A 20,704-nucleotide genomic window follows, 5' to 3' on the forward strand; every position below is an offset into this window, starting at 1 on the left:
CCATTGCTTGTGTTTCATGGCCCAAGACAGTCTCTTATTCTTATTGGTGTCCTTTAGTAATGGTTTCCTTGCAGCAATTCAACCATGAAGGCCTGATTCACGCATTCTCTTCTGAACAGTTGATGTTGAGATGTGTCTGCAGCAGATGTAACTCTGGGTCTTCCTTTCCTGTGGCGGTCCTCATGAAAGCCAGTTTCATCATAGTTGATGGTGTTTGCGATTTCACTTGAATAAACTTTCAAAGACTGACCTTTATGTCTTAAAGTAATGATGGACTGTCGTTTCTCTTTGCTTATTTGAGCTGTTCTTGCCATAATATAGACTTGGTCATTTACTAAATAGGGCTATCTTCTGTATACCACCTCTACCTTGTCACAACACAACTGATTAGCTCAAACTCATTAAGAAGGAAAGAAATTCCACAATTAACTTTTAACAAGGCACACCTGTTAATTAAATGCATTCCAGGTGAATACCTCATGAAGCTGGTTGAGAGAATGCCAAGCATGTGCAAAGCCGTCATCAAGGCAAAGGGTGACTACTTTGAAGAATCTCAAATATAAAATATATTTTGATTTGTTTAACATTTTTTTGGTTACTACATGATTCCATATGTGTTACTTCATAGTTTTGATGTCTTCACTATTATTCTACAATGTAGAAAATAGTGAAAATAAAGAAAATCCCTGGAATGAGTAGGTGTGTCCAAACTTTTGACTGGTACTGTATATATGTGTTATATTTGCGCATCCTCTCTGGATGCACCGCACAGTTTGGGAACAACTGGACTTTACAAGACAGGATACCAAACCATTGTATTTTACTATGTTGAAATATTTATTCTCCATCGACTCAGTTTGAACATATCAACAGAATATAAATATTGTTGATATGCCTACTTTATTGTCAAATTTGCGCTACATAGTGGCTACAAAGACGCAGTTAAATTGCACTCAATCTCACAGTCGGTCCTTGGGACTGTTTTGAAGTTTAAATGTGTTATGACTGTACGAAACCAATATACATTTTCTGTTCCTTTACGTCATTTGGGTATTTCCGCCCCATTTTAGAGGGTGGTGGCAAGTTGCATTGGAGACTTCAAGGCGGAGGTGGCTAAAGGGCGATCTGTCACGACAAGTTTACAAATTTACCTGTTTTCAAGGGACAAACACCCCAGGGGAAAGGCTATTCCAATAACCAACGTGGCAGAAGTAGAATTCGGAAATGGATGGTAAGTTTGTTTACAGACTGATCCTCAAAGTAAATGCATGTTCGAGTCTCGTGTGAAGCTTAGCAACTTGTTTGCGCACAAGGGGGAAGCCCCGATACCATTGGTTTTGTACTACCGCAGGAGGAGTCAATACAACATAATGGAGATCACTGTCCGCGACTTGCCAGCACTGTAGCCTACTAGGAAGTTGGACATGGTTTGAGATAGGCCCACATCTATTATAGATGTATTATTTTACATCATATCTAGTAGAACGTGATCCTTCGTGACATTGAAGCTGTATAGTAGCCTATGCATATTATGGATTCCTTTTTTATTCCAACACTAGGGTAGTGCGACAGGAGGCCTAGGCTAAGCGGTTCTCCGATATATTGGACTTTAGCCGCAGGGAGATATTTCACTTTTTTGACCAATTATACAACTTTGTTGACGCTTAGCCTAATTATTAAGGGGACAATGTCCCCGAAGTGACGTCATAGTGTTTACACAACATTGCATATGTCTATTTGATAGATGTAGCTATATGTTTAATGCCTAAATGTTTACAATGTATGACATTTAGGAAATCGTTATACGTCGTCATAGCGAGGGTTTTGCGCCGATAGGTTAATAACAGGTTAATAAAGCAACGCAACAACAATGCGACTCAAAGTTACATTGTACCTAATGGGCTTGAAGGTCGAACGTCAACAAGCTGGATACTTTGTAGCCAAATCAGTGCTACAACAACACGGAGGAATGGACAACACACATGCGCAAGGCGCGTCTCACACACATTTGCCCCTCACAAAAAGCAAACGTTATTGTAATATGTCACGTGTGGGACAGTCGGTGATGGCACATTGAAATAATAAAGGCACTGGGTTTGTGAACTGCGTCGCCAGGGCGTTACTTTCGCTTTGAAGATGGCCTTAGTTTGGTAACAGTGGGCTTCTGCATTGCTTGCTGTTTGGGGCTTTAGGCTGGGTTTCTGTATAAGCGCGTTGTGACATCTGCTGATGTAAAAAGGGCTTTATAAACACATTTGATTTGATGAGCACCCACTTTCACTAACTAATCAACTTCTTGTCAATATAGCCTAAGTTAAACATGTATTCATTCCTGCTGCATTATTTACATGGGTTTAAAAATGAGTCTGAAAATCGAGTAATATACTGTTTTATCAGGAGTTGAACATAATTGTCAAAGTTAACTATACAATCATCAAAGCTACAACACAAGGGAGTTTTTGAAAGCTTTCTAAAAATGTTAATGTCATGTAATAACACTCAACTCAATCCATGCTCAAACACCATGTGTAATCAATCTTGTCTACCCAGTTGATGCAGAATCGACCATAGACTATCAAGGGAGAAACACAGTTTCCAGTCCTTTTTCCATGAACTAGAAAACGTCTGTATTTTAGATGTGTTCTATAAACCGACTGCTCTATTGAACTATTTCATTCACAATAGAAGTGTTGTCAGGTGGTAAAAATAACGGTAATCTGACAATCTTTATTTTCTCTGTGTTTACTTTACTTTATTCATCTGCAGTTCACTCAGACATTATGAGCCGTTATACCTTGCCTGCTATTGTGTTTTAGAGGAGCCTCCTTTGTTTTCAATGCATTTAGCTTTGCATTCCAGCTATTTGGGGCAGCAGGTAGCCTAGTGGTTAGAGCATTTTGCTGGATTGAATCCCGAGCTGACAAGGTAAAAAATCTGTCGTTTTTCCCCTGAACAAGGCAGTTAACCCACTGTTCCTAGGCCGTCGTTGTAAATAAAAATGTGTTCTTAACCTGACTTGCTTAGTTAAATAAAGGTTAAATAAAAAATAAATAAAAAGTTATATTTAAGGGGGAGTTCACCCCAAAACACTCCTAGGCCGTTTGTAACACTTGCCTAGTCACCCCAGACAGTTTGTAGGTCCATTGCTTGAGTATTTAGATTTCTGTATTTTATATAAAAATGCTACTTTTAAGGTTAAGGTTATAATTAAAATCACATTTTAAGAAGAGAAATTGTAGAGATAGGCAGGTTTTATGACTTTGTGGCTGTGGTAACCAGTGACCCGACTTGTGGAACACATGAATGTACTTCCTGGATTTCAATGCGAAAATAGGGGGTATAATTCTCTGATAAGCTACATCTAAATCAGGGTTCCCAAACTCTGTCCTCAGGACCCCAAGGGGTGCACGTTTTGGTTTTTGAAGGGTCCAGGGCCCTCAAACTCAACTCTGGACCTCGAAGCCAGTTCCACTGCATTTTGTCATTGTTCCCCTCTAATCAGGGACTGACTTAGACCTGCGACACCAGGTGGGAGCAATTAATTATCAGGTAGAACAGAAAACCATCAAGCTCCAGACCTCATAGGGTAGGAGTTGAGGGTGAACTTCCCCCTTTAACTTCTACTTTTAGTTAACACCCTTCTGCTTATGGAGAAGGAGCTGAATTTGTACCACGAAGCTGTTGTGATCTTCAACGTTAGCAGTTCTTGTCTGCCTTTTCTCATCTGAGAATAGTTGAGGGGAATTATGGGTTGTGGATTTGGGTTGATAGTTGTATCTTACTGACTTATTTGTTGTAGTAATTTTTTTGTTGTTGTCAATTTCTTCCATCTCCATAGGAATGTATGGATGGGGACAGCCCCCTTTGAACCAAGGTAAGGAGAGTTATATCACGCTGTTGACCTGTTTTCTGTTTGTCTCTGTTCACTTTATGGCTTCTCCCTTATCATGACTGTATTCACGTGAAGCATCAGCTTTATTTTGAAACACATACTGATATACATACATACTCTCTTTCCATGACATAGACTGACCAGGTGAATCCAGGTGAAAGCTACAGTACTCGTCAAAAGTTTGGACATACCTTCTCATTCAAGGGTTTTTCTTTATACACACATGGAATCATGTAGTAAACAACTAAGTGTTAAACAAATCAAAATATATTTTATATTTGAGATTCTCCAAAGTAGCCACCCTTTGCCTTGATGACAGCTGTGCACACTCTTGGTATTCTCTCAACCAGCTTCTCCTGGAATGCTTTTCCAACAGTTTAGAAGGAGTTCCCACATATGCTGAGCACTTGTTGGCTGCTTTTCCTTCACTCTGCAGTCCAACTCAACCCAAACCATCTCAATTGGGTTGAGGTTGGGTGATTGTGGAGGCCAAGTCATCTGATGCAGCACTCCATCACTCTCCTTCTTGGTAAAATAGCCCTTACACAGCCTGGAGGGGTGTTGGGTCATTGTCCTGTTGAAAAACAAATGATATCCTATCTGGTTTGTGCTCAGCTGTAACCATGCTGGTTAAGTGTGCATTGAATTCTAAATAAATCACCTATAGTGTCACCAGCAAAGCACCCCCACACATGCAGAGATCATCCGTTCACCTACTCTGCATCTCACAAAGACATGGTGGTTGGAACCAAAAATCTCAAATTTGGACTCATCAAACCAAAGGACAGATTTCCACTGGTCAAACATCCATTGCTCGTGTTTCTTGGCCCAAGCAAGTCTCTTCTTCTTATTGGTGCTCCAAGGATATAGCTCATCAGTCGAGGATGTGCCACCAGGAATTAACAAGTGTAGCGAATTCGGGGTGCATTTTCTACCAAGAATGACCCTGCATCGAACCCCGACACGGCTGCTGTATTGAGCTTTTAATTGTTTTTTAATGCTTTATTTTCCTTCCCGTGACAATCTGAGAGGAGAAAAGCATCAAGCTTCATCCGACAATCATTGTTCCTCTCAGCCCGTAAATCTGTCATCATCACCCATAAGGTTACCTTATGAAAACCCGTCTCTTTTTGTCAAACTGCTCACCCTCTACAGGATCAAACTTAAAAAAGGGGAGCCTAAATGTGTTAAGCCTAAACACCACAGGAGTTAAATCTTGTTTATCTCAAAAAAGAGAAATGGCTTAATCTTTACATTTAATATCAAGTTCACATTGAACACGTAATGTTGGCTAAATTGTTTTGATTGTAAATCAAGAAAGTAATTCAAGACACAGAATTGGAGGAAGACGTGAGAATGACAAATATATTCTAATAGTTTGAAATCAGTGCACAAGGCACACTAGCAGGAACATCAAATAGTATATACAATGGAGCATTCAAAGACTGACACTTGATCAAAATGTAATTACAGAATTCAGCTAAGGGCTTTTGTGCTCAGAGTGAATTAAGAGGAAGGAGATAATACTGTTGAGAAAAACATCAATGACAAATTATGCTGTTTAAACAGTTAAATAAACACCACAGAGGGACAAACAGTTGAACACAAATAATTACAATTATATATAATTAACTGAAAATGGAGAGCGACTGATCGCTGGCTCCATCAGAATGCCCAGCCCGTAAGGAGCAGAGGACAGGGCTGACTAAAGGACAGCCGAGCATAGGTGTGGAATTCAAAGACAGAGGTCCAGACGAGCACAGGTGTGGAATTCAAAGACAGACCCAGACGGGCACAGGTGTGGAGATCATGAACAGCGGCCCAGGCGGACACAGGTGTGGAGATCATGAACAGAGGCCCAGACGGGCACAGGTGTGGAGATCATGAACAAATGTCCAGACAGGCACAGGTGTGGAGATCATGAACAGAGGCCCAGACGGGCACATGTGTGGAGATCATGAACAGAGGCCCAGACGGGCACAGGTGTGGAGATCATGAACAGATGTCCAGACGGGCACAGGTGTGGAGATCATGAACAGATGCCCAGACGGTCACATGTGTGGAGATCATGAACAGAGGCCCAGCCGGGCACAGGTGTGGAGATCATGAACAGATGTCCAGACGGGCACAGGTGTGGAGATCATAAACAGATGCCCAGACGGGCACATGTGTGGAGATCATGAACAGAGGCCCAGCCGGGCACAGGTGTGGAGATCATGAACAGATGTCCAGACGGGCACAGGTGTGGAGATCATGAACAGATGCCCAGACGGGCACAGGTGTCAAGCCCACGGACAGAGTCCCAGCTGGTGGTGGAGTAGTACATACAGGAGTGGAGGACTGATGCCGGTAGATGTGTGGACTGCATGGTGGGACGGGACCTCGAGATACACCTTCAAAGTAATGTGATTGGCAGCATGTTTTTTTGCGTCCATCTTCATCGATGCCACCAAATACCCAGCATACCACAGAGCATTTTCAACAACCCACTTGAAGGTCTGCTTCCTCGAAAGGCTGAACTGCATCTCGTGTTGACCCAAAAAGTGTGCCTTGTTGCTGGGTTGCCAACTCGAAGCAGTACAGTCCTCCTGGCCAAATTTATCCAGAGATATACATTAGCCCCGGTGTACTCTCTTTCAGAACTATGTCTCCTGAAATGGCAAGCATCCTTACTGTCAAAAATAAAATCAAACCCAATTTTATGAATCGTATATACAGAATACAGCAGGGTGTAAACAGTGCAATGAAATGCTTACTTGCAAGCTACCTCTCAACATACCCCTTATGTCATACATCATGATATTTGTGCGTCTGTAACTTTTCAGAATTTATCAGGACTCTCCGTAATCCTGGTATCATCCACATTAATGTAGAAGTGTTTAGAAACATATTGTATTCTTATTTACAATAAGTGACTCCAAAATGACACAATACATTAAAAACCAGTCATTTCTATTGGGCACAAAATCATCGGAAACACAACCAAAACAAAGAGCAAATGCGCCCAACAGTTTGTAGAGTCACAAGCCTGATGTAATCATTGTGTGCTGGAAATATGGGACCAAATACTACACTTTTGACTACTTTAATACACATAAGTTAATTTGTCCCAATACTTTTTTTCCCTCTTAAATAGGGAGGACTATGTACATGAAGTGCTGTAATATAAAGTGCTGTAAATACCCTCAAATTAAAGCTGACAGTCTGCACTTTGTATCATTTCAAACCCAAAGTGCTGGAGTACAGAGCCAAAACAACCAAATATTTCACTATCCCTATACTTTTGGAACTCACTGTATATTTAGTTTGTATTCCAACTCTTTGCTTCTCCTGAGATACCCTGTTGATCATGACTCTCGCTTCTTTACATTACACATAAGAGTCATTGGATGAAGGCGTCTTCTGTAACGGGGGAGTTTTGTTTAGAGCCCAGACTCTCTAAACAAAAGGTAAAAATGATACACACCTTTATAGGGTTAATGTTACCTTACCACACGGCCATATCTCCATGTTACAGCGCGTGTTTTCAGAGTCGCCTTCCTGTGCTAAAAAGCTATCTGTGTCTCCTAACACCTATGTGTAAACAGAAGAAGGGCACCGCAACATGTTGTCACAAAACATTATTTTGCTGTGTTTTATGTTCCTCAATGGCAGCCTTGTGATCCTGCAGCACCAAACCAGTTTGATCAAAGAGGTACTCCAAACCTATCAGTTCCACTAAAGAAAAAATATATATATATTTGAGAATACACGGGATTGAGTATGGAATAATTCTATAATACCATTTCACAAAGAGAAATGTGTTGCTGTTTGTATTAAATATAAATGCTGCATTAGATTATTAATTGCATTATGTTGCCATTACCAGTCAAGATGATGGCGCCGGTGGGTAGGGCTGCCATTTTATCGGCCCTCAACCAATCATGCTATTTTGTTTGTTTTTTTCGCGTTGTTTGTAACTTGTTTTGTACATAACGTTGCTGCTACCGTCTCCTATGACCAAAAAGGACTTCTAAACATCAGAACTGGGATTGTTCACCTCAAACTGGACGAAGAGTTTTTCTTCAATGAGTTTGACGCGAGGGATATACTGTTGACACCCGACCAGGCCCATCCCCGTGACTCGCTGGAGAAGGAAATGTATATTTCGAGGCAAAAGGTCAGGGTGCCTTGTGAGGACCGGGCGACGAGTGGCTAATCTGCCCTTGCCCTCCGTTCTGCTAGCTAAAGTTCAATCGCTAGAAAATAAATGTGATGAACTGAAAGCACGTATATCCTACCAACGGGACTGAAAAACGGTAATATTTTATGCTTCACCGAGTCGTGGATCAACGACGACATTAAGAACATAGAGCTGGCGGGTTATACTCTTTATCGGCAAGACAGAACAACAGCCTCTGGTAAGACACGGGGCGGGGCCTATGCATTTATGTAAACAACAGCTGGTGGACGATATCTAAGGAAGTCTCAAAGTTTTGCTCGCCTGAGTTGGAGTATCTTATGATAAGCTGCAGACCTTAATATTTACCCAGAGTTGTCATCTGTTTTTTTCGTAGCTGTCTATATACCACCACAGAGCGAGGTTGGAACTAAAACCGCACTACATGAGCTGTATATATACCACCACAGAGCGAGGTTGGAACTAAAACCGCACCACAGAGCGAGGTTGGAACTAAAACCGCACCACAGAGCGAGGTTGGAACTAAAACCGCACTAAATTAGCTGTATTCCGCCACAAGCAGACAGGAAAACGCTCATCCAGGGGTGACGTTCCTAGTGGCCGGTGACTTTAATGCAGGGAAACTTAAATCAGTTTTACCAAATTTCTATCAACATGTTAAATGTGCAACCAGAGGTAAAAAAGTTCTATACACCTCTACTCCACACAGACGCGTACAATGCCCCCCCTTGCCCTCCATTTGGCAAATCTGACCACAACTCTATCCTCCTGATTCCTGCTTACAAGCAAAAATGAACGCAGGAAGCACCACTGACTTGGTCTATAAAAAAAGTGGTCAGATGAAGCAGATGCTAAACTACAGGACTTTTTTGCTAGCACAGACTGGAATATGTTCTGGGATTCTACCGATGGCATTGAGTAGTACACCACATCAGTCACTGGCTTTATCAATAAGTGGACGTCGTCCCCACAGTGACAGTACGTACATACCCCAACCAGAACTCACGGATTACAGGCAACATTCGCACTGAGCTAAAGGGTAGAGCTGCCACTTTCGAGGAGCGGGACTGTAACCCGGAAGCTTATAAGAAATCCTGCTATGCCCTCCGACAAACCATCAAACAGGCAAAGCGTCAATACAGGACTAAGATTGAATTGTACTACACCGGCTCTGTCGCTCGTTGGATGTGGCAGGGCTTGCAAACTATTACAGACTACAAAGGGAAGCACAGCTTCCTTCACAGCTTCATTCACAAGGCCGCTGGGCCAGACGGATTACCAGGACATGTACTCCGAGCATGCGCTGACCAACTGGCAAGTGTCTTCACTTACATTTTCAACCTCTCCCTGTCTGAGTCTGTAATACCAACATGTTTCAAGCAGACCACCATAGTACCTGTGCCCAAGAACACTAAGGTAATCTGCCTAAATTACTATCAACCCGCAGCACTCACATCTGTAGCCATGTAATGCTTTGAAAGGCTGGTCATGGTTCGCATCAATACCATTATCCCAGAAACCTTAGACCCACTACCAATTTGCATACCGCACCAAAAGATCCACAGATGATGCAATCTTTATTGCACTCCACACTGCCCTTTCCCACCTGGATAAAAGGAACACCTATGTGAGAATGCTATTCATTGACTACAGCTCAGCGTTCAACACCATAGTGCCCTCAAAGCTCATCACTAAGCTGAGGACCCTGGGACTAAACAGCTCCCTCTGCAACTGGATCCTAGACTTCCTGACGGGCCGTCCCCAGGTGGTAAGGGTAGGTAACCACACATCTGCCACGCAGATCCTCAACACGGGGGCACCTCAGGGGTGCATGCTCAATCCCCTCCTGTACTCCCTGTTCACTCATGACTGCATGGCCAGGCTCAACTCCGACACCATCATTAAGTTTGCTGATGACACAACAGTAGTAGACAACGATGAGACAGCCTATAGGGAGGAGGTCAGAGACCTGACCATGTGGTGCAAGGACAACCACCTCTCCCTCAACGTGATCAAGACAAAGGAGTTGATTGTGGACTACAGGGAAAAAGAGGACCGAGCACACCCCCATTCTCATCGATGGGGCTGTAGTGGAGCAGGTTGAGAGCTTCAAGTTCCTTGGCGTCCACATCAACAACAAACTAACATGGTCAAATCACACCAAGACAGTCGTGAAGAGGGCACGACAAAACCTAATCCCCCTCAGGAGACTGAAAAGATTTGACATAGGTCCTCAGATCCTCAAAAGATTTTACAGCTGCACAATCGAGAGCATCCTGATGGGTTGCATCCCTGCCTGGTATGGCAACTGCTCGGGCTCCAATCGCAAGGCACTACAGAGGGTAGTGCGTATGACGCAGTACATCACCGGGGCCAAGCTTCCTGCCATCCAGGACCTCTATACCATGCAGTGTCAGAGGAAGGCCCTAAAAATCGTCAAAGACTCCAGCCACCCTAGTCATAGACTGTTCTTTCTGCTACCACACGGCAAGCGTTAACGGAGTGCCAAGTCTAGGTCCAAGAGGCTTCTAAACAGCTTTTAACCCCAAGCCATAAGACGCCTGAACAGCTAATCAAATGACTACCCAGACTATTTGCACCCCCCACGCTGCTGCTACTCTCTCTTATTATCTATGCATAGCCACTTTAACAACCCTACCTGCATGTACATAATTATCTCAATTACCTCGACACCGGTGCCCCTGCACATTGACTCTGTACCTGTACCCCCTGTATATAGCCCCACTATTGTTATTTACTGCTGCTCTTGAAATATTTGTTTTTCTTATTTTTAAACTTATTTTTAAGGTATTTTCTTGAACTGCATCGTTGGTTAAGGGCTCGTAAGTAAGCATTTCACTGTCAGGTCTGTAAACCTGTTGTATTCAGTGCATGTGACAAATAAAATTTGATTTGACGAGTGTATTTGCGTGGAACAGTGTAAGGAACAATTTGTTCCAACTGATGACCTTCCCTCTAGCAACCTATGTTGTCATCTCTAGCTACCTGCTAAAGCACAATTCTACCACAAACAGATGCAAGTTGATAGGATATCACTCGTGCCTTGTAATTCATAATTAACATGATGACACTAGCCTATTTGATATCAAGACAGTGTTTTCCCTATAGCTATGACACTAGCCTATTTGATATCAAGACAGTGTTTTCCCTATAGCTATGACACTAGCCTATTTGATATCAAGACAGTGTTTTCCCTATAGCTATGACACTAGCCTATTTGATATCAAGACAGTGTTTTCCCTATAGCTATGACACTAGCCTATTTGATATCAAGACAGTGTTTTCCCTATAGCTATGTCTAGTCCAATTTTGCTAAATGAATTCAAAGAGAAAAGGAGTGGTTTGCTGATGCTGAGTTGAGTGAAAAAAGACAACTACTAGTTATAAAAATCGCACTGTTTAGATAGCTACCTATGGTAATAAGAAAATAATAGCTCCTGATAAGTATGGAAATAACATTAGTGGGGTTAAGACTATTTTGATGGTCAGAGTCATCAAACATTAAAGCTAGCTACGTTACTTCGATAAACTGTGCCAGTGTCAAAACACCAGTTTACTAAATAGTTAGATAGCATTAATGTAACTACACTGTAAATCTTGTTAACCGTGCTAACGGTTTAACCAGCTAGATATTTTTACCAGCTAGATATTCCAATTGATGATGATGAATAGTTGTAGCTAACATTACTTAAGATAACTCAAACAAAATGACCTGAGAGGAAATATATTTTTCCATGGTCCTCTTCTAGCGTTTAAAGGTCCTGCCATAGCTCTATCTTCATTGGTCAATTCTTGGTTACTTCTTGGTTGCACTGGCGTCTCGGATTGGTTGGGCAGTGCAATTCTTGGTTACTTCTTGGTTGCAGACGACAGTATGATTTAGTAGTGGTTTCTTTGAAGCAATTTGATCATGATCAATACGGAAATGTTCCGTATTGACTGACCTTCATGTCTTAAAGTAATGATGAACTGTTATTTCTAATTGCTTATTTGAGCTGGTATTCCCATAAGGACTTGGTCTTTTACCAAATAGGGCTATCTTCTGTATACCACCCCTGCCTTGTCACAACACAACTGATTGGCTCAAACACATTAAGAAGGAAAGAAATTACACAAATTAACAAGGCACACCTGTTAATTGAAATGCATTCCAGGTTACTACCTCATGAAGCTGGTTGAGAGAATGCCAAGTGTGCAAATCTGTCAAGGCAAAGGGTGACTAATCTCAAATATAAATATATTTTTATTTGTTTACCATTTATTTGGTTACTACATGATTCTACATGTTATTTCATAGTTTTGATGTCTTCACTATTATTTTACAATGTAGAAAATAGTCTAAATAAATCAACTCTGGAATGAGTAGGTGATTCCAAACATTTGACTGGTACTGTATGATTCCCTTATTGATGTCTCCTGTTAAATCCACCAGTAGATGAAACCACTGGGTAAAATCACTGGGGAAGCCAAGCCAGAAATGTTTTTCTTTCATCACATAACCGGAGAGCAACAGTAACATGACCTACAGCATGGTCAAGCAAGTTCATGTTTCCAACATTTTCGGACTACTATACAACTACTGATTTAGAACCACAGAGAGTTACCACAAGTTGCAAAATAACAGGAGCTGCCTCCACTATTCCAGCACCATTTCATCATCATAAAATCAGTTATGCTTAGTCCAGTACAGTGGTAAGATACCAAAAACTATTTAGTCCAATCAAAGTAAGCTACATTTTTTTATTTTATTTTACCTTTATTTAACTAGGCAAGTCAAATTCTTATTTTCAATGACGGCCTAGGAACAGTGGGTTAACTGCCTGTTCAGGGGTGTGGCTGTCCATGGTTCTGATTTCTGTGTGTGTGTGTTCGTGTGTGTGTTCGTGCAAGTAGAAAAAACATGTTGACTCACCCTACTTGTTGAGAAATGCCAATGCCATCCTCCACTCTTTTCATGTTGACGAAAAGGTATATGACTCTGTGATACAGTACACTTCACTCTTTGCTCGCTAGCCTAACTTCCTTTAATGGGCAACGTTAGCTAAATAACATTAGCCTTCTACATCTAGCTACATATTGAACATCCATCGTCTCAGGCCAGGGGCACAACAATGTATGAATTTATGGCTGGTTCAGAATTGCCGTTATAATCATTGGCCAATACGGAGAATTAAGTAAAACCACATGTCCAAATCCCCATCTATCAGGTATGAAGGTAAGACCCAGATGCAGACAACGTCGAATTAACAATGGTTTAATAATTCAACAGGAGCAGACAATAGATTCACAGTTGAGCTCACTCAGTTTAGTTCAACGCTAAATGGCTATTATTTAATACTTTTTTATTCATCAAGGGAGGCCAAATGCTCGCTAGCTTCCCTTATATTCAATGCTACGGGCGGCAACAATGTCATACTCTTTTTGACCAGACAGCATCAGATAGATGGCCTACACATACAGAGACAGAGGGGTGCTGTTTTGCCCGCTCGGATGCTTTCTCCGGCGAGACCCATTCAGCCCCTTGCGAATTGAAGGAGAATTATGAAACACAGAGACAAAAGCCCGTCTTCCCTTGGCTTCCATGAATACACTGAAATCAACTTCAATCAGTGTACACAAAGGGGAGGAGATATGTTAAATAAGGATTTGAAGCCTTCAGACAATTGAGACATTGATTGCGAATGTGTGCCAATCAGTCACATTGAGATAGTAATGAGATCCCATTGCAATGAAGGTCACAGTGTATTTCTCTCTCTCTCTCTCTGCAGGGAATTCTTTCATAGAGATCATTGAGCAGCCCAAGCCGAGAGGCATGAGGTTCAGGTACAAGTGTGAGGGGCGCTCGGCGGGCAGCATCCCGGGAGAGAAGAGCAACGATACCACCAAGACACACCCCGCCATCAAGGTTAGGCCACCCTTAAATTACACATAATTGGCACACTGAGCTAACTATGTATTAAGGGGCCATGCTTTATTTGCACTGTAGCTTATTCAGACGTTCAGAGACCTTCAAAACCATGGCTACGTTCACCATATATTCTAATATACTGTAGTTGATGGACAAATCATTATGCAACGTGTTGTGCAAATTAGCCATTTTGTCTAGTTATAACCATAGCTGTCTGTTTTACTACTACACACCAGGGGTTTAGTCTTTAGCTTTTGTTAAAATTGACTTTTTTTTAAAGCAGGTTTATGATACCTTACACAGCAGGTTAGGTTAATTAATGTGTCAAGTTAAGGTTAGGAAAAGGGTTAGGGTTAGCTAAAATGTAAAAAAATATATTTTTTATGTCAAATTTGACAGAAGCTGTATCCCATCTAGACCTGACCCACCTTGCTTTATGACATAGGAAAGGAAGTGGTGGAGATTTTGTCGCGGGTGATGGCACACATCCTGCTAACCTGGTTTGCTCCCATGCAGGTGCACAACTACAATGGTCCCCTGCGTGTCCGTGTCTCCTTGGTGACCAAGAACCCGCCTCACAAGCCCCACCCGCACGAGCTGGTGGGGAAAGACTGCAAACATGGCTACTATGAGGCAGACTTGCAGGAGAGACGAGTACACAGGTCAGACTGTGTGTGAGTGTGATAGAAGACATATACTTGGATGACCAAAAGATTACCAGTTAATCATTTGTATGACCATTTAGGTCAGGAAAAGTTGTTTCACATAGTCATGATTTTTTAAAGACTAGAACCAGAGCGTGGTTGAATGAAGCACCCTCTTGTGGTCGATCTCTATTTCAGTTTCACACACGTTCACTCTGACTCCTCTCACTGTCTGATCTCAGTTTTCAGAACCTGGGCATTCAGTGTGTGAAGAAAAAGGATGTGAATGAAGCAGTTTCCTGTAGACTGCAGACCCAAAACAACCCCTTCAACAGTGAGTACAGACAGACACACACACACAGTCGGTCCATTGTCATAACATTGACTGTCATGCACATATTAACTCATCCAATCTCATTTTCATGTTTTGTTAACCTTGGTGTAATCCAATAATATTGTGTGAATAGTAATGTATTTGTCCTCTGTGACCATGACACGATACAGTCAATGCTAGCGCTGGGAATTGCCAGAGACCTCATACTATCACGATACTTATGTGCCGATACGATATGTTTTGTGATTCTCACGATTCTATATATATTGCGTTTGATACTGCGATTTTATTGCAATTTGATGTTACAAACATATTGCTCACTATATGTTTGCTGTAGCATGAGAAAAATATTGATTTTTGTTTTATCACTTGTCAATCCCAGATGCCACACCCTTTGGCTTTGTGACTGACTGTGTTGTGTTTTGGCGGTAGTTCCCGAGGCAAAGGTGTGGGAGGAGGAGTTTGACCTGAATGCAGTGAGGCTTTGTTTCCAGGCCTCGATCACTCTACCTACCGGTGAACTTCACCCTCTGGAGCCCGTGGTGTCTCAGCCCATCTACGACAATAGTGAGTCTGCCACACACACACACACTCCCTGAGTACACACTGGCTCCCTCATCTGTCACTGTTCTGTCCAGGCTGTTCCTGTTCCACTGTTTACTCTGTCAGTTTCACTCATTTATAAACATGAACTAGACAGGTGCTGTGGCCCTTTAACGCTCCTTCACTCCCATCTCTCTCACAGGAGCACCCAACACAGCAGAATTGAAGATCTGTCGAGTGAACAGAAACTCTGGGAGCTGCAGAGGAGGGGACGAGATCTTCTTACTCTGTGACAAAGTGCAAAAAGGTTTGTCCGACACAAACACTCCAATTGTTGTTGGTGCTATTGTGTTGAGCCTGTTAGTTATTTTTTGCCTTCATTCAACGGCTTTGTTCTCCTGTTCGTGTGTGGACTCTTTTGAAGTTCCTCTTTGCCAGACATCCATTTGAAATCATGGTGTATAAGCCCACTGGTAACCACTTACTTAATTGACACTCATTTGAAATCATGGTGTATAAGCCCACTGGTAACCACTTACTTAATTGACACTCATTTGAAATCATGGGTGTATAAATCCACTGGTAACTATTTACTTAACTGACACCCATTTGAAATCATTGTGAATAAGCCTACTGGTAACCACTTAGCTAATTGAGACTCATTTGATAGTATTGCGTATAAGCCCACTTAATTGTTCAAACGTAGAACGAAGGGACTATTATCTCCTTTCTGTATTACATGAAACTGTGGGCTACCAATTATGTTGTTACAAAATATTACCAGGTCAGCTGGACTGGCGCTGAAGGAATTCTCCCAGCCAGAAACTCACCTCCTCCTTCCCATCCCCGCTTCCACCCTCTTTGTTCCCTCCACAGAGGACATCGAGGTGCGGTTCTTCCAGGACTCGTGGGAGGGAAAGGGCACCTTCTCCCAGGCAGACGTGCACAGGCAGGTGGCCATCGTGTTCCGTACCCCGCCCTTCTACGACACCAACCTGACCGAGCCAATCAAAGTGAAGATGCAGCTTCGCAGACCCTCGGACCGCGAGGTCAGCGAGCCAATGGACTTCCAATTCCTGCCCTCCGACCCAGGTCTCTTCCCTTTTCGTTACTATGACGACCCGTTTGGTTTCTTTTGGCAACACTCCCGTGAGGTTGTCATGCAAAACCTTTCACACAAGCTAATTATTTTATTTTTTCACTATACAGATGAATATAGACTGATAGAGAAGCGAAAACGGACAGAGGGAATGTTCCAGAATCTGAAGCTGGGGTCCATATCAGGTATGTGTCTATAATGATCCATGTCTCTCACTGAACTAGACAGCTGTGTCATCTGATGGTTTTGGGGGAGGTAATGTGTGATGGTTTATGTTTGAATTCCAGTGGCCATGCCAGCAGAGAGGCCTTTCAACACTGCCAGAAGAACAGTCGCCGCCAAGCCAGCAGCTAGCCAGCCTGGTAAATCATCCTACTTATTTAGCTGTTTCTTCTTCATACAGTTAAGGGTGTTCTGTATGTAACATCAGTGGCCAGAAGTTTATATAGATAACTGTTTAGGGACCCTAAGTTAATTTGTAAATTCAACAGCATTGGGTAGGGGACAGTGGTATTGACTGTTTGTGTCTTGCAGTGAACCCAGTGGCGCCCCCTCGTGCCGCCTCTGTGAAGCCCCAGCCCTACTATGATAGCCCCCAGCCTGGCCAGCTGTTCCGAACCCAGCCCAAAGCAGAGCCCTCCTCCTCCACTCCAGCAGAGACCTGGAAGTTCCTCAACAGCCTGACCTTGGACTCCCAACACAAAGCCACCCCCGTGGCCCGATTCACCAACCCCCAGGCATCTGCAGCCACCTCACAGGCCTTCCCCACCGTCAACCTGTCGGACCTCCACGGCTTCACCTTCTCCACCTTCGCTAGTCCCCAGGAGCCAGTGAGCGCAGCCGCTACCCCAGAGCCCACCTCTACCTTCGGGGTCCAGGATTCCCAGTTCAGGGTGGATGGCCCCATGGTGGATGAGGAGCTACCAGAGTTCCCCAGCTTCTCTGAGGTCCACCAGTCAGGGACACTAGATAACATAAACATCGACGACTTCCAGGCTATGCTGGTCCAGAGTGGTCTGGCTGGAGAGGGGCCAGGGAACAGTAGGGTGTCGGTCTCTCAGGCACCCTGCCACTTACCTGCCACCAACCCTGTGGTCAACAACAGCTGTGGCGGCAGCACCTGGATGAACTACCCCAACAGCATCGTGAACCTGCTCCAGAGCGAGGGCATGATCGACAGTTCTCCTGGCAACTCCAGCCAGCCGGCCGTCCTCGACGACCTGGACGTCTTCAGCTCCATGGACGAAGACCGTCTCATGTCCATCCTGAACAGTGGCAACCAGGCCGGTTTCGTGTCCGGACATCAGACTTAGAGACCTCTCTGATTTTACAGATATTTTTACTGCAATACTACGTTTCTGTCCTCTTGCCTTTTGGAGACCCAGCTCCCTTCCAACCAAACTTCCCTTGTACTTGTTATTCTAATGGACTACAAAGAAAATACATTTGGCTGGCTGATCGAGAATCAGATGGTGCTGTTTGCGCTCTTCTCTATGTGGATTGTGGACATGTTAATTGGGACAGCTGCAGAAACCTGCCTGTACTCGATGAACAGAGTGAATATGAGAGAGGGCTATAGGGAACCCCTGGTGACTGCCAGTTTGTAGGCAATCACGAGACCCAAGGATTTGTCTATTTTTGTCAACCCCTAAAGATGCACCTCCACTGGGTTGTGTATAAACCCAGGCATGTATCTAGTCTCCAAAGGCAGTGGTATTAACTGCTGGTCCCTAAGAACTTCACGGTTTGAAATGTGTCTTCTTGAATCATTGTCAATGTATGGACTGGCAAGTCCAGGTCCCGGTTTCCCGATAGCAATGGAACTTAGGCTGACGATGTTTTTAACACTGCATCTTTCCTACAACGCCTGAAGATGTAACATACAGAGTATACAAAACATTAAGGACACCTGCTCTTTCCATTACATAGCCCAGGGATATTCAACTCTTACCCTACGAGGTCCAGAGCCTGCTGGATTTCCTGTTCTACCTGATAATAATTGCACACACCTGGTGTCCCAGGTCTAAATCTCTCCCTGGTTAGAGGGGAACAATGGAAAAAATGCAGTGGCACTGTCTTTGAGGTCCAGAGTTGACCGGGTGAATGCTATGATCCCTTATTGAGGTCACTTGTTAAATCTACTTCAATCAGTGTATGAAAGGGACAGGTTAAAGAAGGATTTATAAGCCTTGGGACATGGATTGTGTGTGTGTCAGAGGGTGAATGAGCAAGACAAGATTTCAGTGCCTTTGAACGGGGTATGGTAGGTGCCAGACGCACCGGTTTGTGTCAAGAACTGCAACGCGGCTAGGTTTTTCACAAGTTTCCCGTTTGTATCAAGAATGGTCCACCACCCAAATAAAATCCAGCCAACTTGTGCTGTCAAGTTGGAGACGTGCCAGGATCCCTGTGGAACGCTTTCGACACCTTGTAGTCGTGGTTGTTCTCCAAATAAGAATCAAAATGATTGCTCTGTCATCATCTATTATATTGTGCTTGTTTGTGTGCTATATGTTTTGTTGGACTCGAAGAATGTCAGAAGATTGATTTTTTACCAGAAATCGGGTCATAATATTAACCTTGGCGTTCACAGCTTGTCATTTAGAACTTTAACATTTGTATGTGAAAGGGAAAATATTTCTCAAAAAGGGAATAAGTTTTGCAAACACAAAATAAGTTCCCAGTTTAGTTACCCAATCTAACAACCAATGAAAATCCTTAAAATGGTTGGTCGTCAAACTCATCCCACGGAGGGCCAAGTGGCTGCAGGTTTTCGCTCCTCCCATGTACTTGATTGATGAATTAAGGTCACTAATTAGTAAGGAACTCCCCTCACCCGATTGTCGAGGTCTTAATTGAAAGGGGGAAAAAACCTGCAGGCCCTCCGTGAAATGACTGACATCCGATATATTTATAGATGAGTGAGGCAGATGTCTATGCATTACAACCATTCAAAATTTAAATTGGAAGTGTATTACTAGCCTATAGTGTAATATCACTGTACTATAAAGCAAGACAAGAATACATTGAAATGACAATGTGCTTACGCTTTAGATCACGTGTCAAACTCATTCCACGGAGGGCCGAGTGTCTGCGGGTTTTCGCTCCTCCCTTGTACTTGATTGATGAATTAAGGTTACTGATTAGTAAGGCACTGCACTCACCTGGTTGTCTAGGGCTTCATTTAAAGGAAAAGCCCGCAGCCCTCAATGGAATGAGTGACACCCCTGCCTTAGGTGATATGCGCGGTATAGTACTCACCTTGGTGACATATCTCAAATGTTATGTACAGTTTTACCATGTTAACATTAACTTGTCACTGTAATTTTCAATACATCTTTGGAAAAGGAAGGATATTGTTTATAGATGTCAGAAATGTAGCAGATGCACTGATATGCTTAGTAAAAAAAGATTTGTTAGTTGAGTCGGTATCTCAAATATCATTTCCGCCCGTCAATTATGCTCATTCACAGTGTAGTTTGCTTTTAGGCCAGTGTGATACTATTACATTTTGCGGTATGGTATATGAACTTCGGCTGCAGTTCATTTTACGTAAAATAAAACATGTTTAATTAAACCAGAACTCTGTCCTTAAGCCAATGCTGCCTCACTGAAAACAGACACTTGTATAATATTTTGTAGAAGTATATATGCAGACAGAAAATGAGATGAATTGAAACATTTGGGTTTGCTAAGTGATTGTACGTGTGGCCTACTACACTTCCCACAATGTCCCTCAATACAGTATAATCCTCTTAAAGAGCTGCCCCTTTAAAATGTTACCTGAAATGACGTACCCAAATCTAACTGCCTGTAGCTCAGGACCTGAAGCAAGGATATGCATATTCTTGATACCATTTGAAAGGAAACACTTTGAAGTATGTGGGAATGTGAACTAGGACAATAACACAGATCTGGTAAAAGTTGGTACAAAATAACGCATTGTTTTTTTTATTTCTATTATGGTTTGAAATGCAAGAGAGAGGTCATGTATTATTCCAGCCCAGGAACAATTTAGATTTGCCACAAGATTGCAGCAGTGTATGTGCAAAGTTGAAGACTGATCCAATGAACCATTGCATT

At 42.8% G+C, this 20,704-nt stretch overlaps 1 protein-coding gene across 2 annotated transcripts; it reads left to right on the top strand.

The window, feature by feature from the left end:
* The first annotated feature begins 1,064 nt into the window (after positions 1-1,064).
* Positions 1,065-20,198, top strand: LOC115133625 (putative transcription factor p65 homolog). 2 transcript variants are annotated; one of them, XM_029667054.2, is made up of 11 exons: positions 1,065-1,231; positions 3,839-3,874; positions 13,862-13,998; positions 14,518-14,675; positions 14,888-14,979; positions 15,412-15,546; positions 15,725-15,829; positions 16,399-16,614; positions 16,732-16,806; positions 16,909-16,983; positions 17,156-20,198. In XM_029667054.2, exons 1-11 carry the CDS (start codon positions 1,225-1,227, stop codon positions 17,932-17,934), a joined length of 1,815 nt encoding a protein of 604 aa, XP_029522914.1. In that variant the 5' UTR covers positions 1,065-1,224; the 3' UTR covers positions 17,935-20,198. The 2 variants fall into 2 exon arrangements, with proteins under 2 accessions (XP_029522914.1, XP_029522915.1); XM_029667055.2 differs by having other exon boundaries at positions 14,518-14,663.
* The last annotated feature ends 506 nt before the right edge of the window (positions 20,199-20,704 follow it).

This window comes from Oncorhynchus nerka, linkage group LG8 (assembly GCF_034236695.1).
Source record: "Oncorhynchus nerka isolate Pitt River linkage group LG8, Oner_Uvic_2.0, whole genome shotgun sequence".
NCBI lineage: Eukaryota > Metazoa > Chordata > Actinopteri > Salmoniformes > Salmonidae > Oncorhynchus > Oncorhynchus nerka.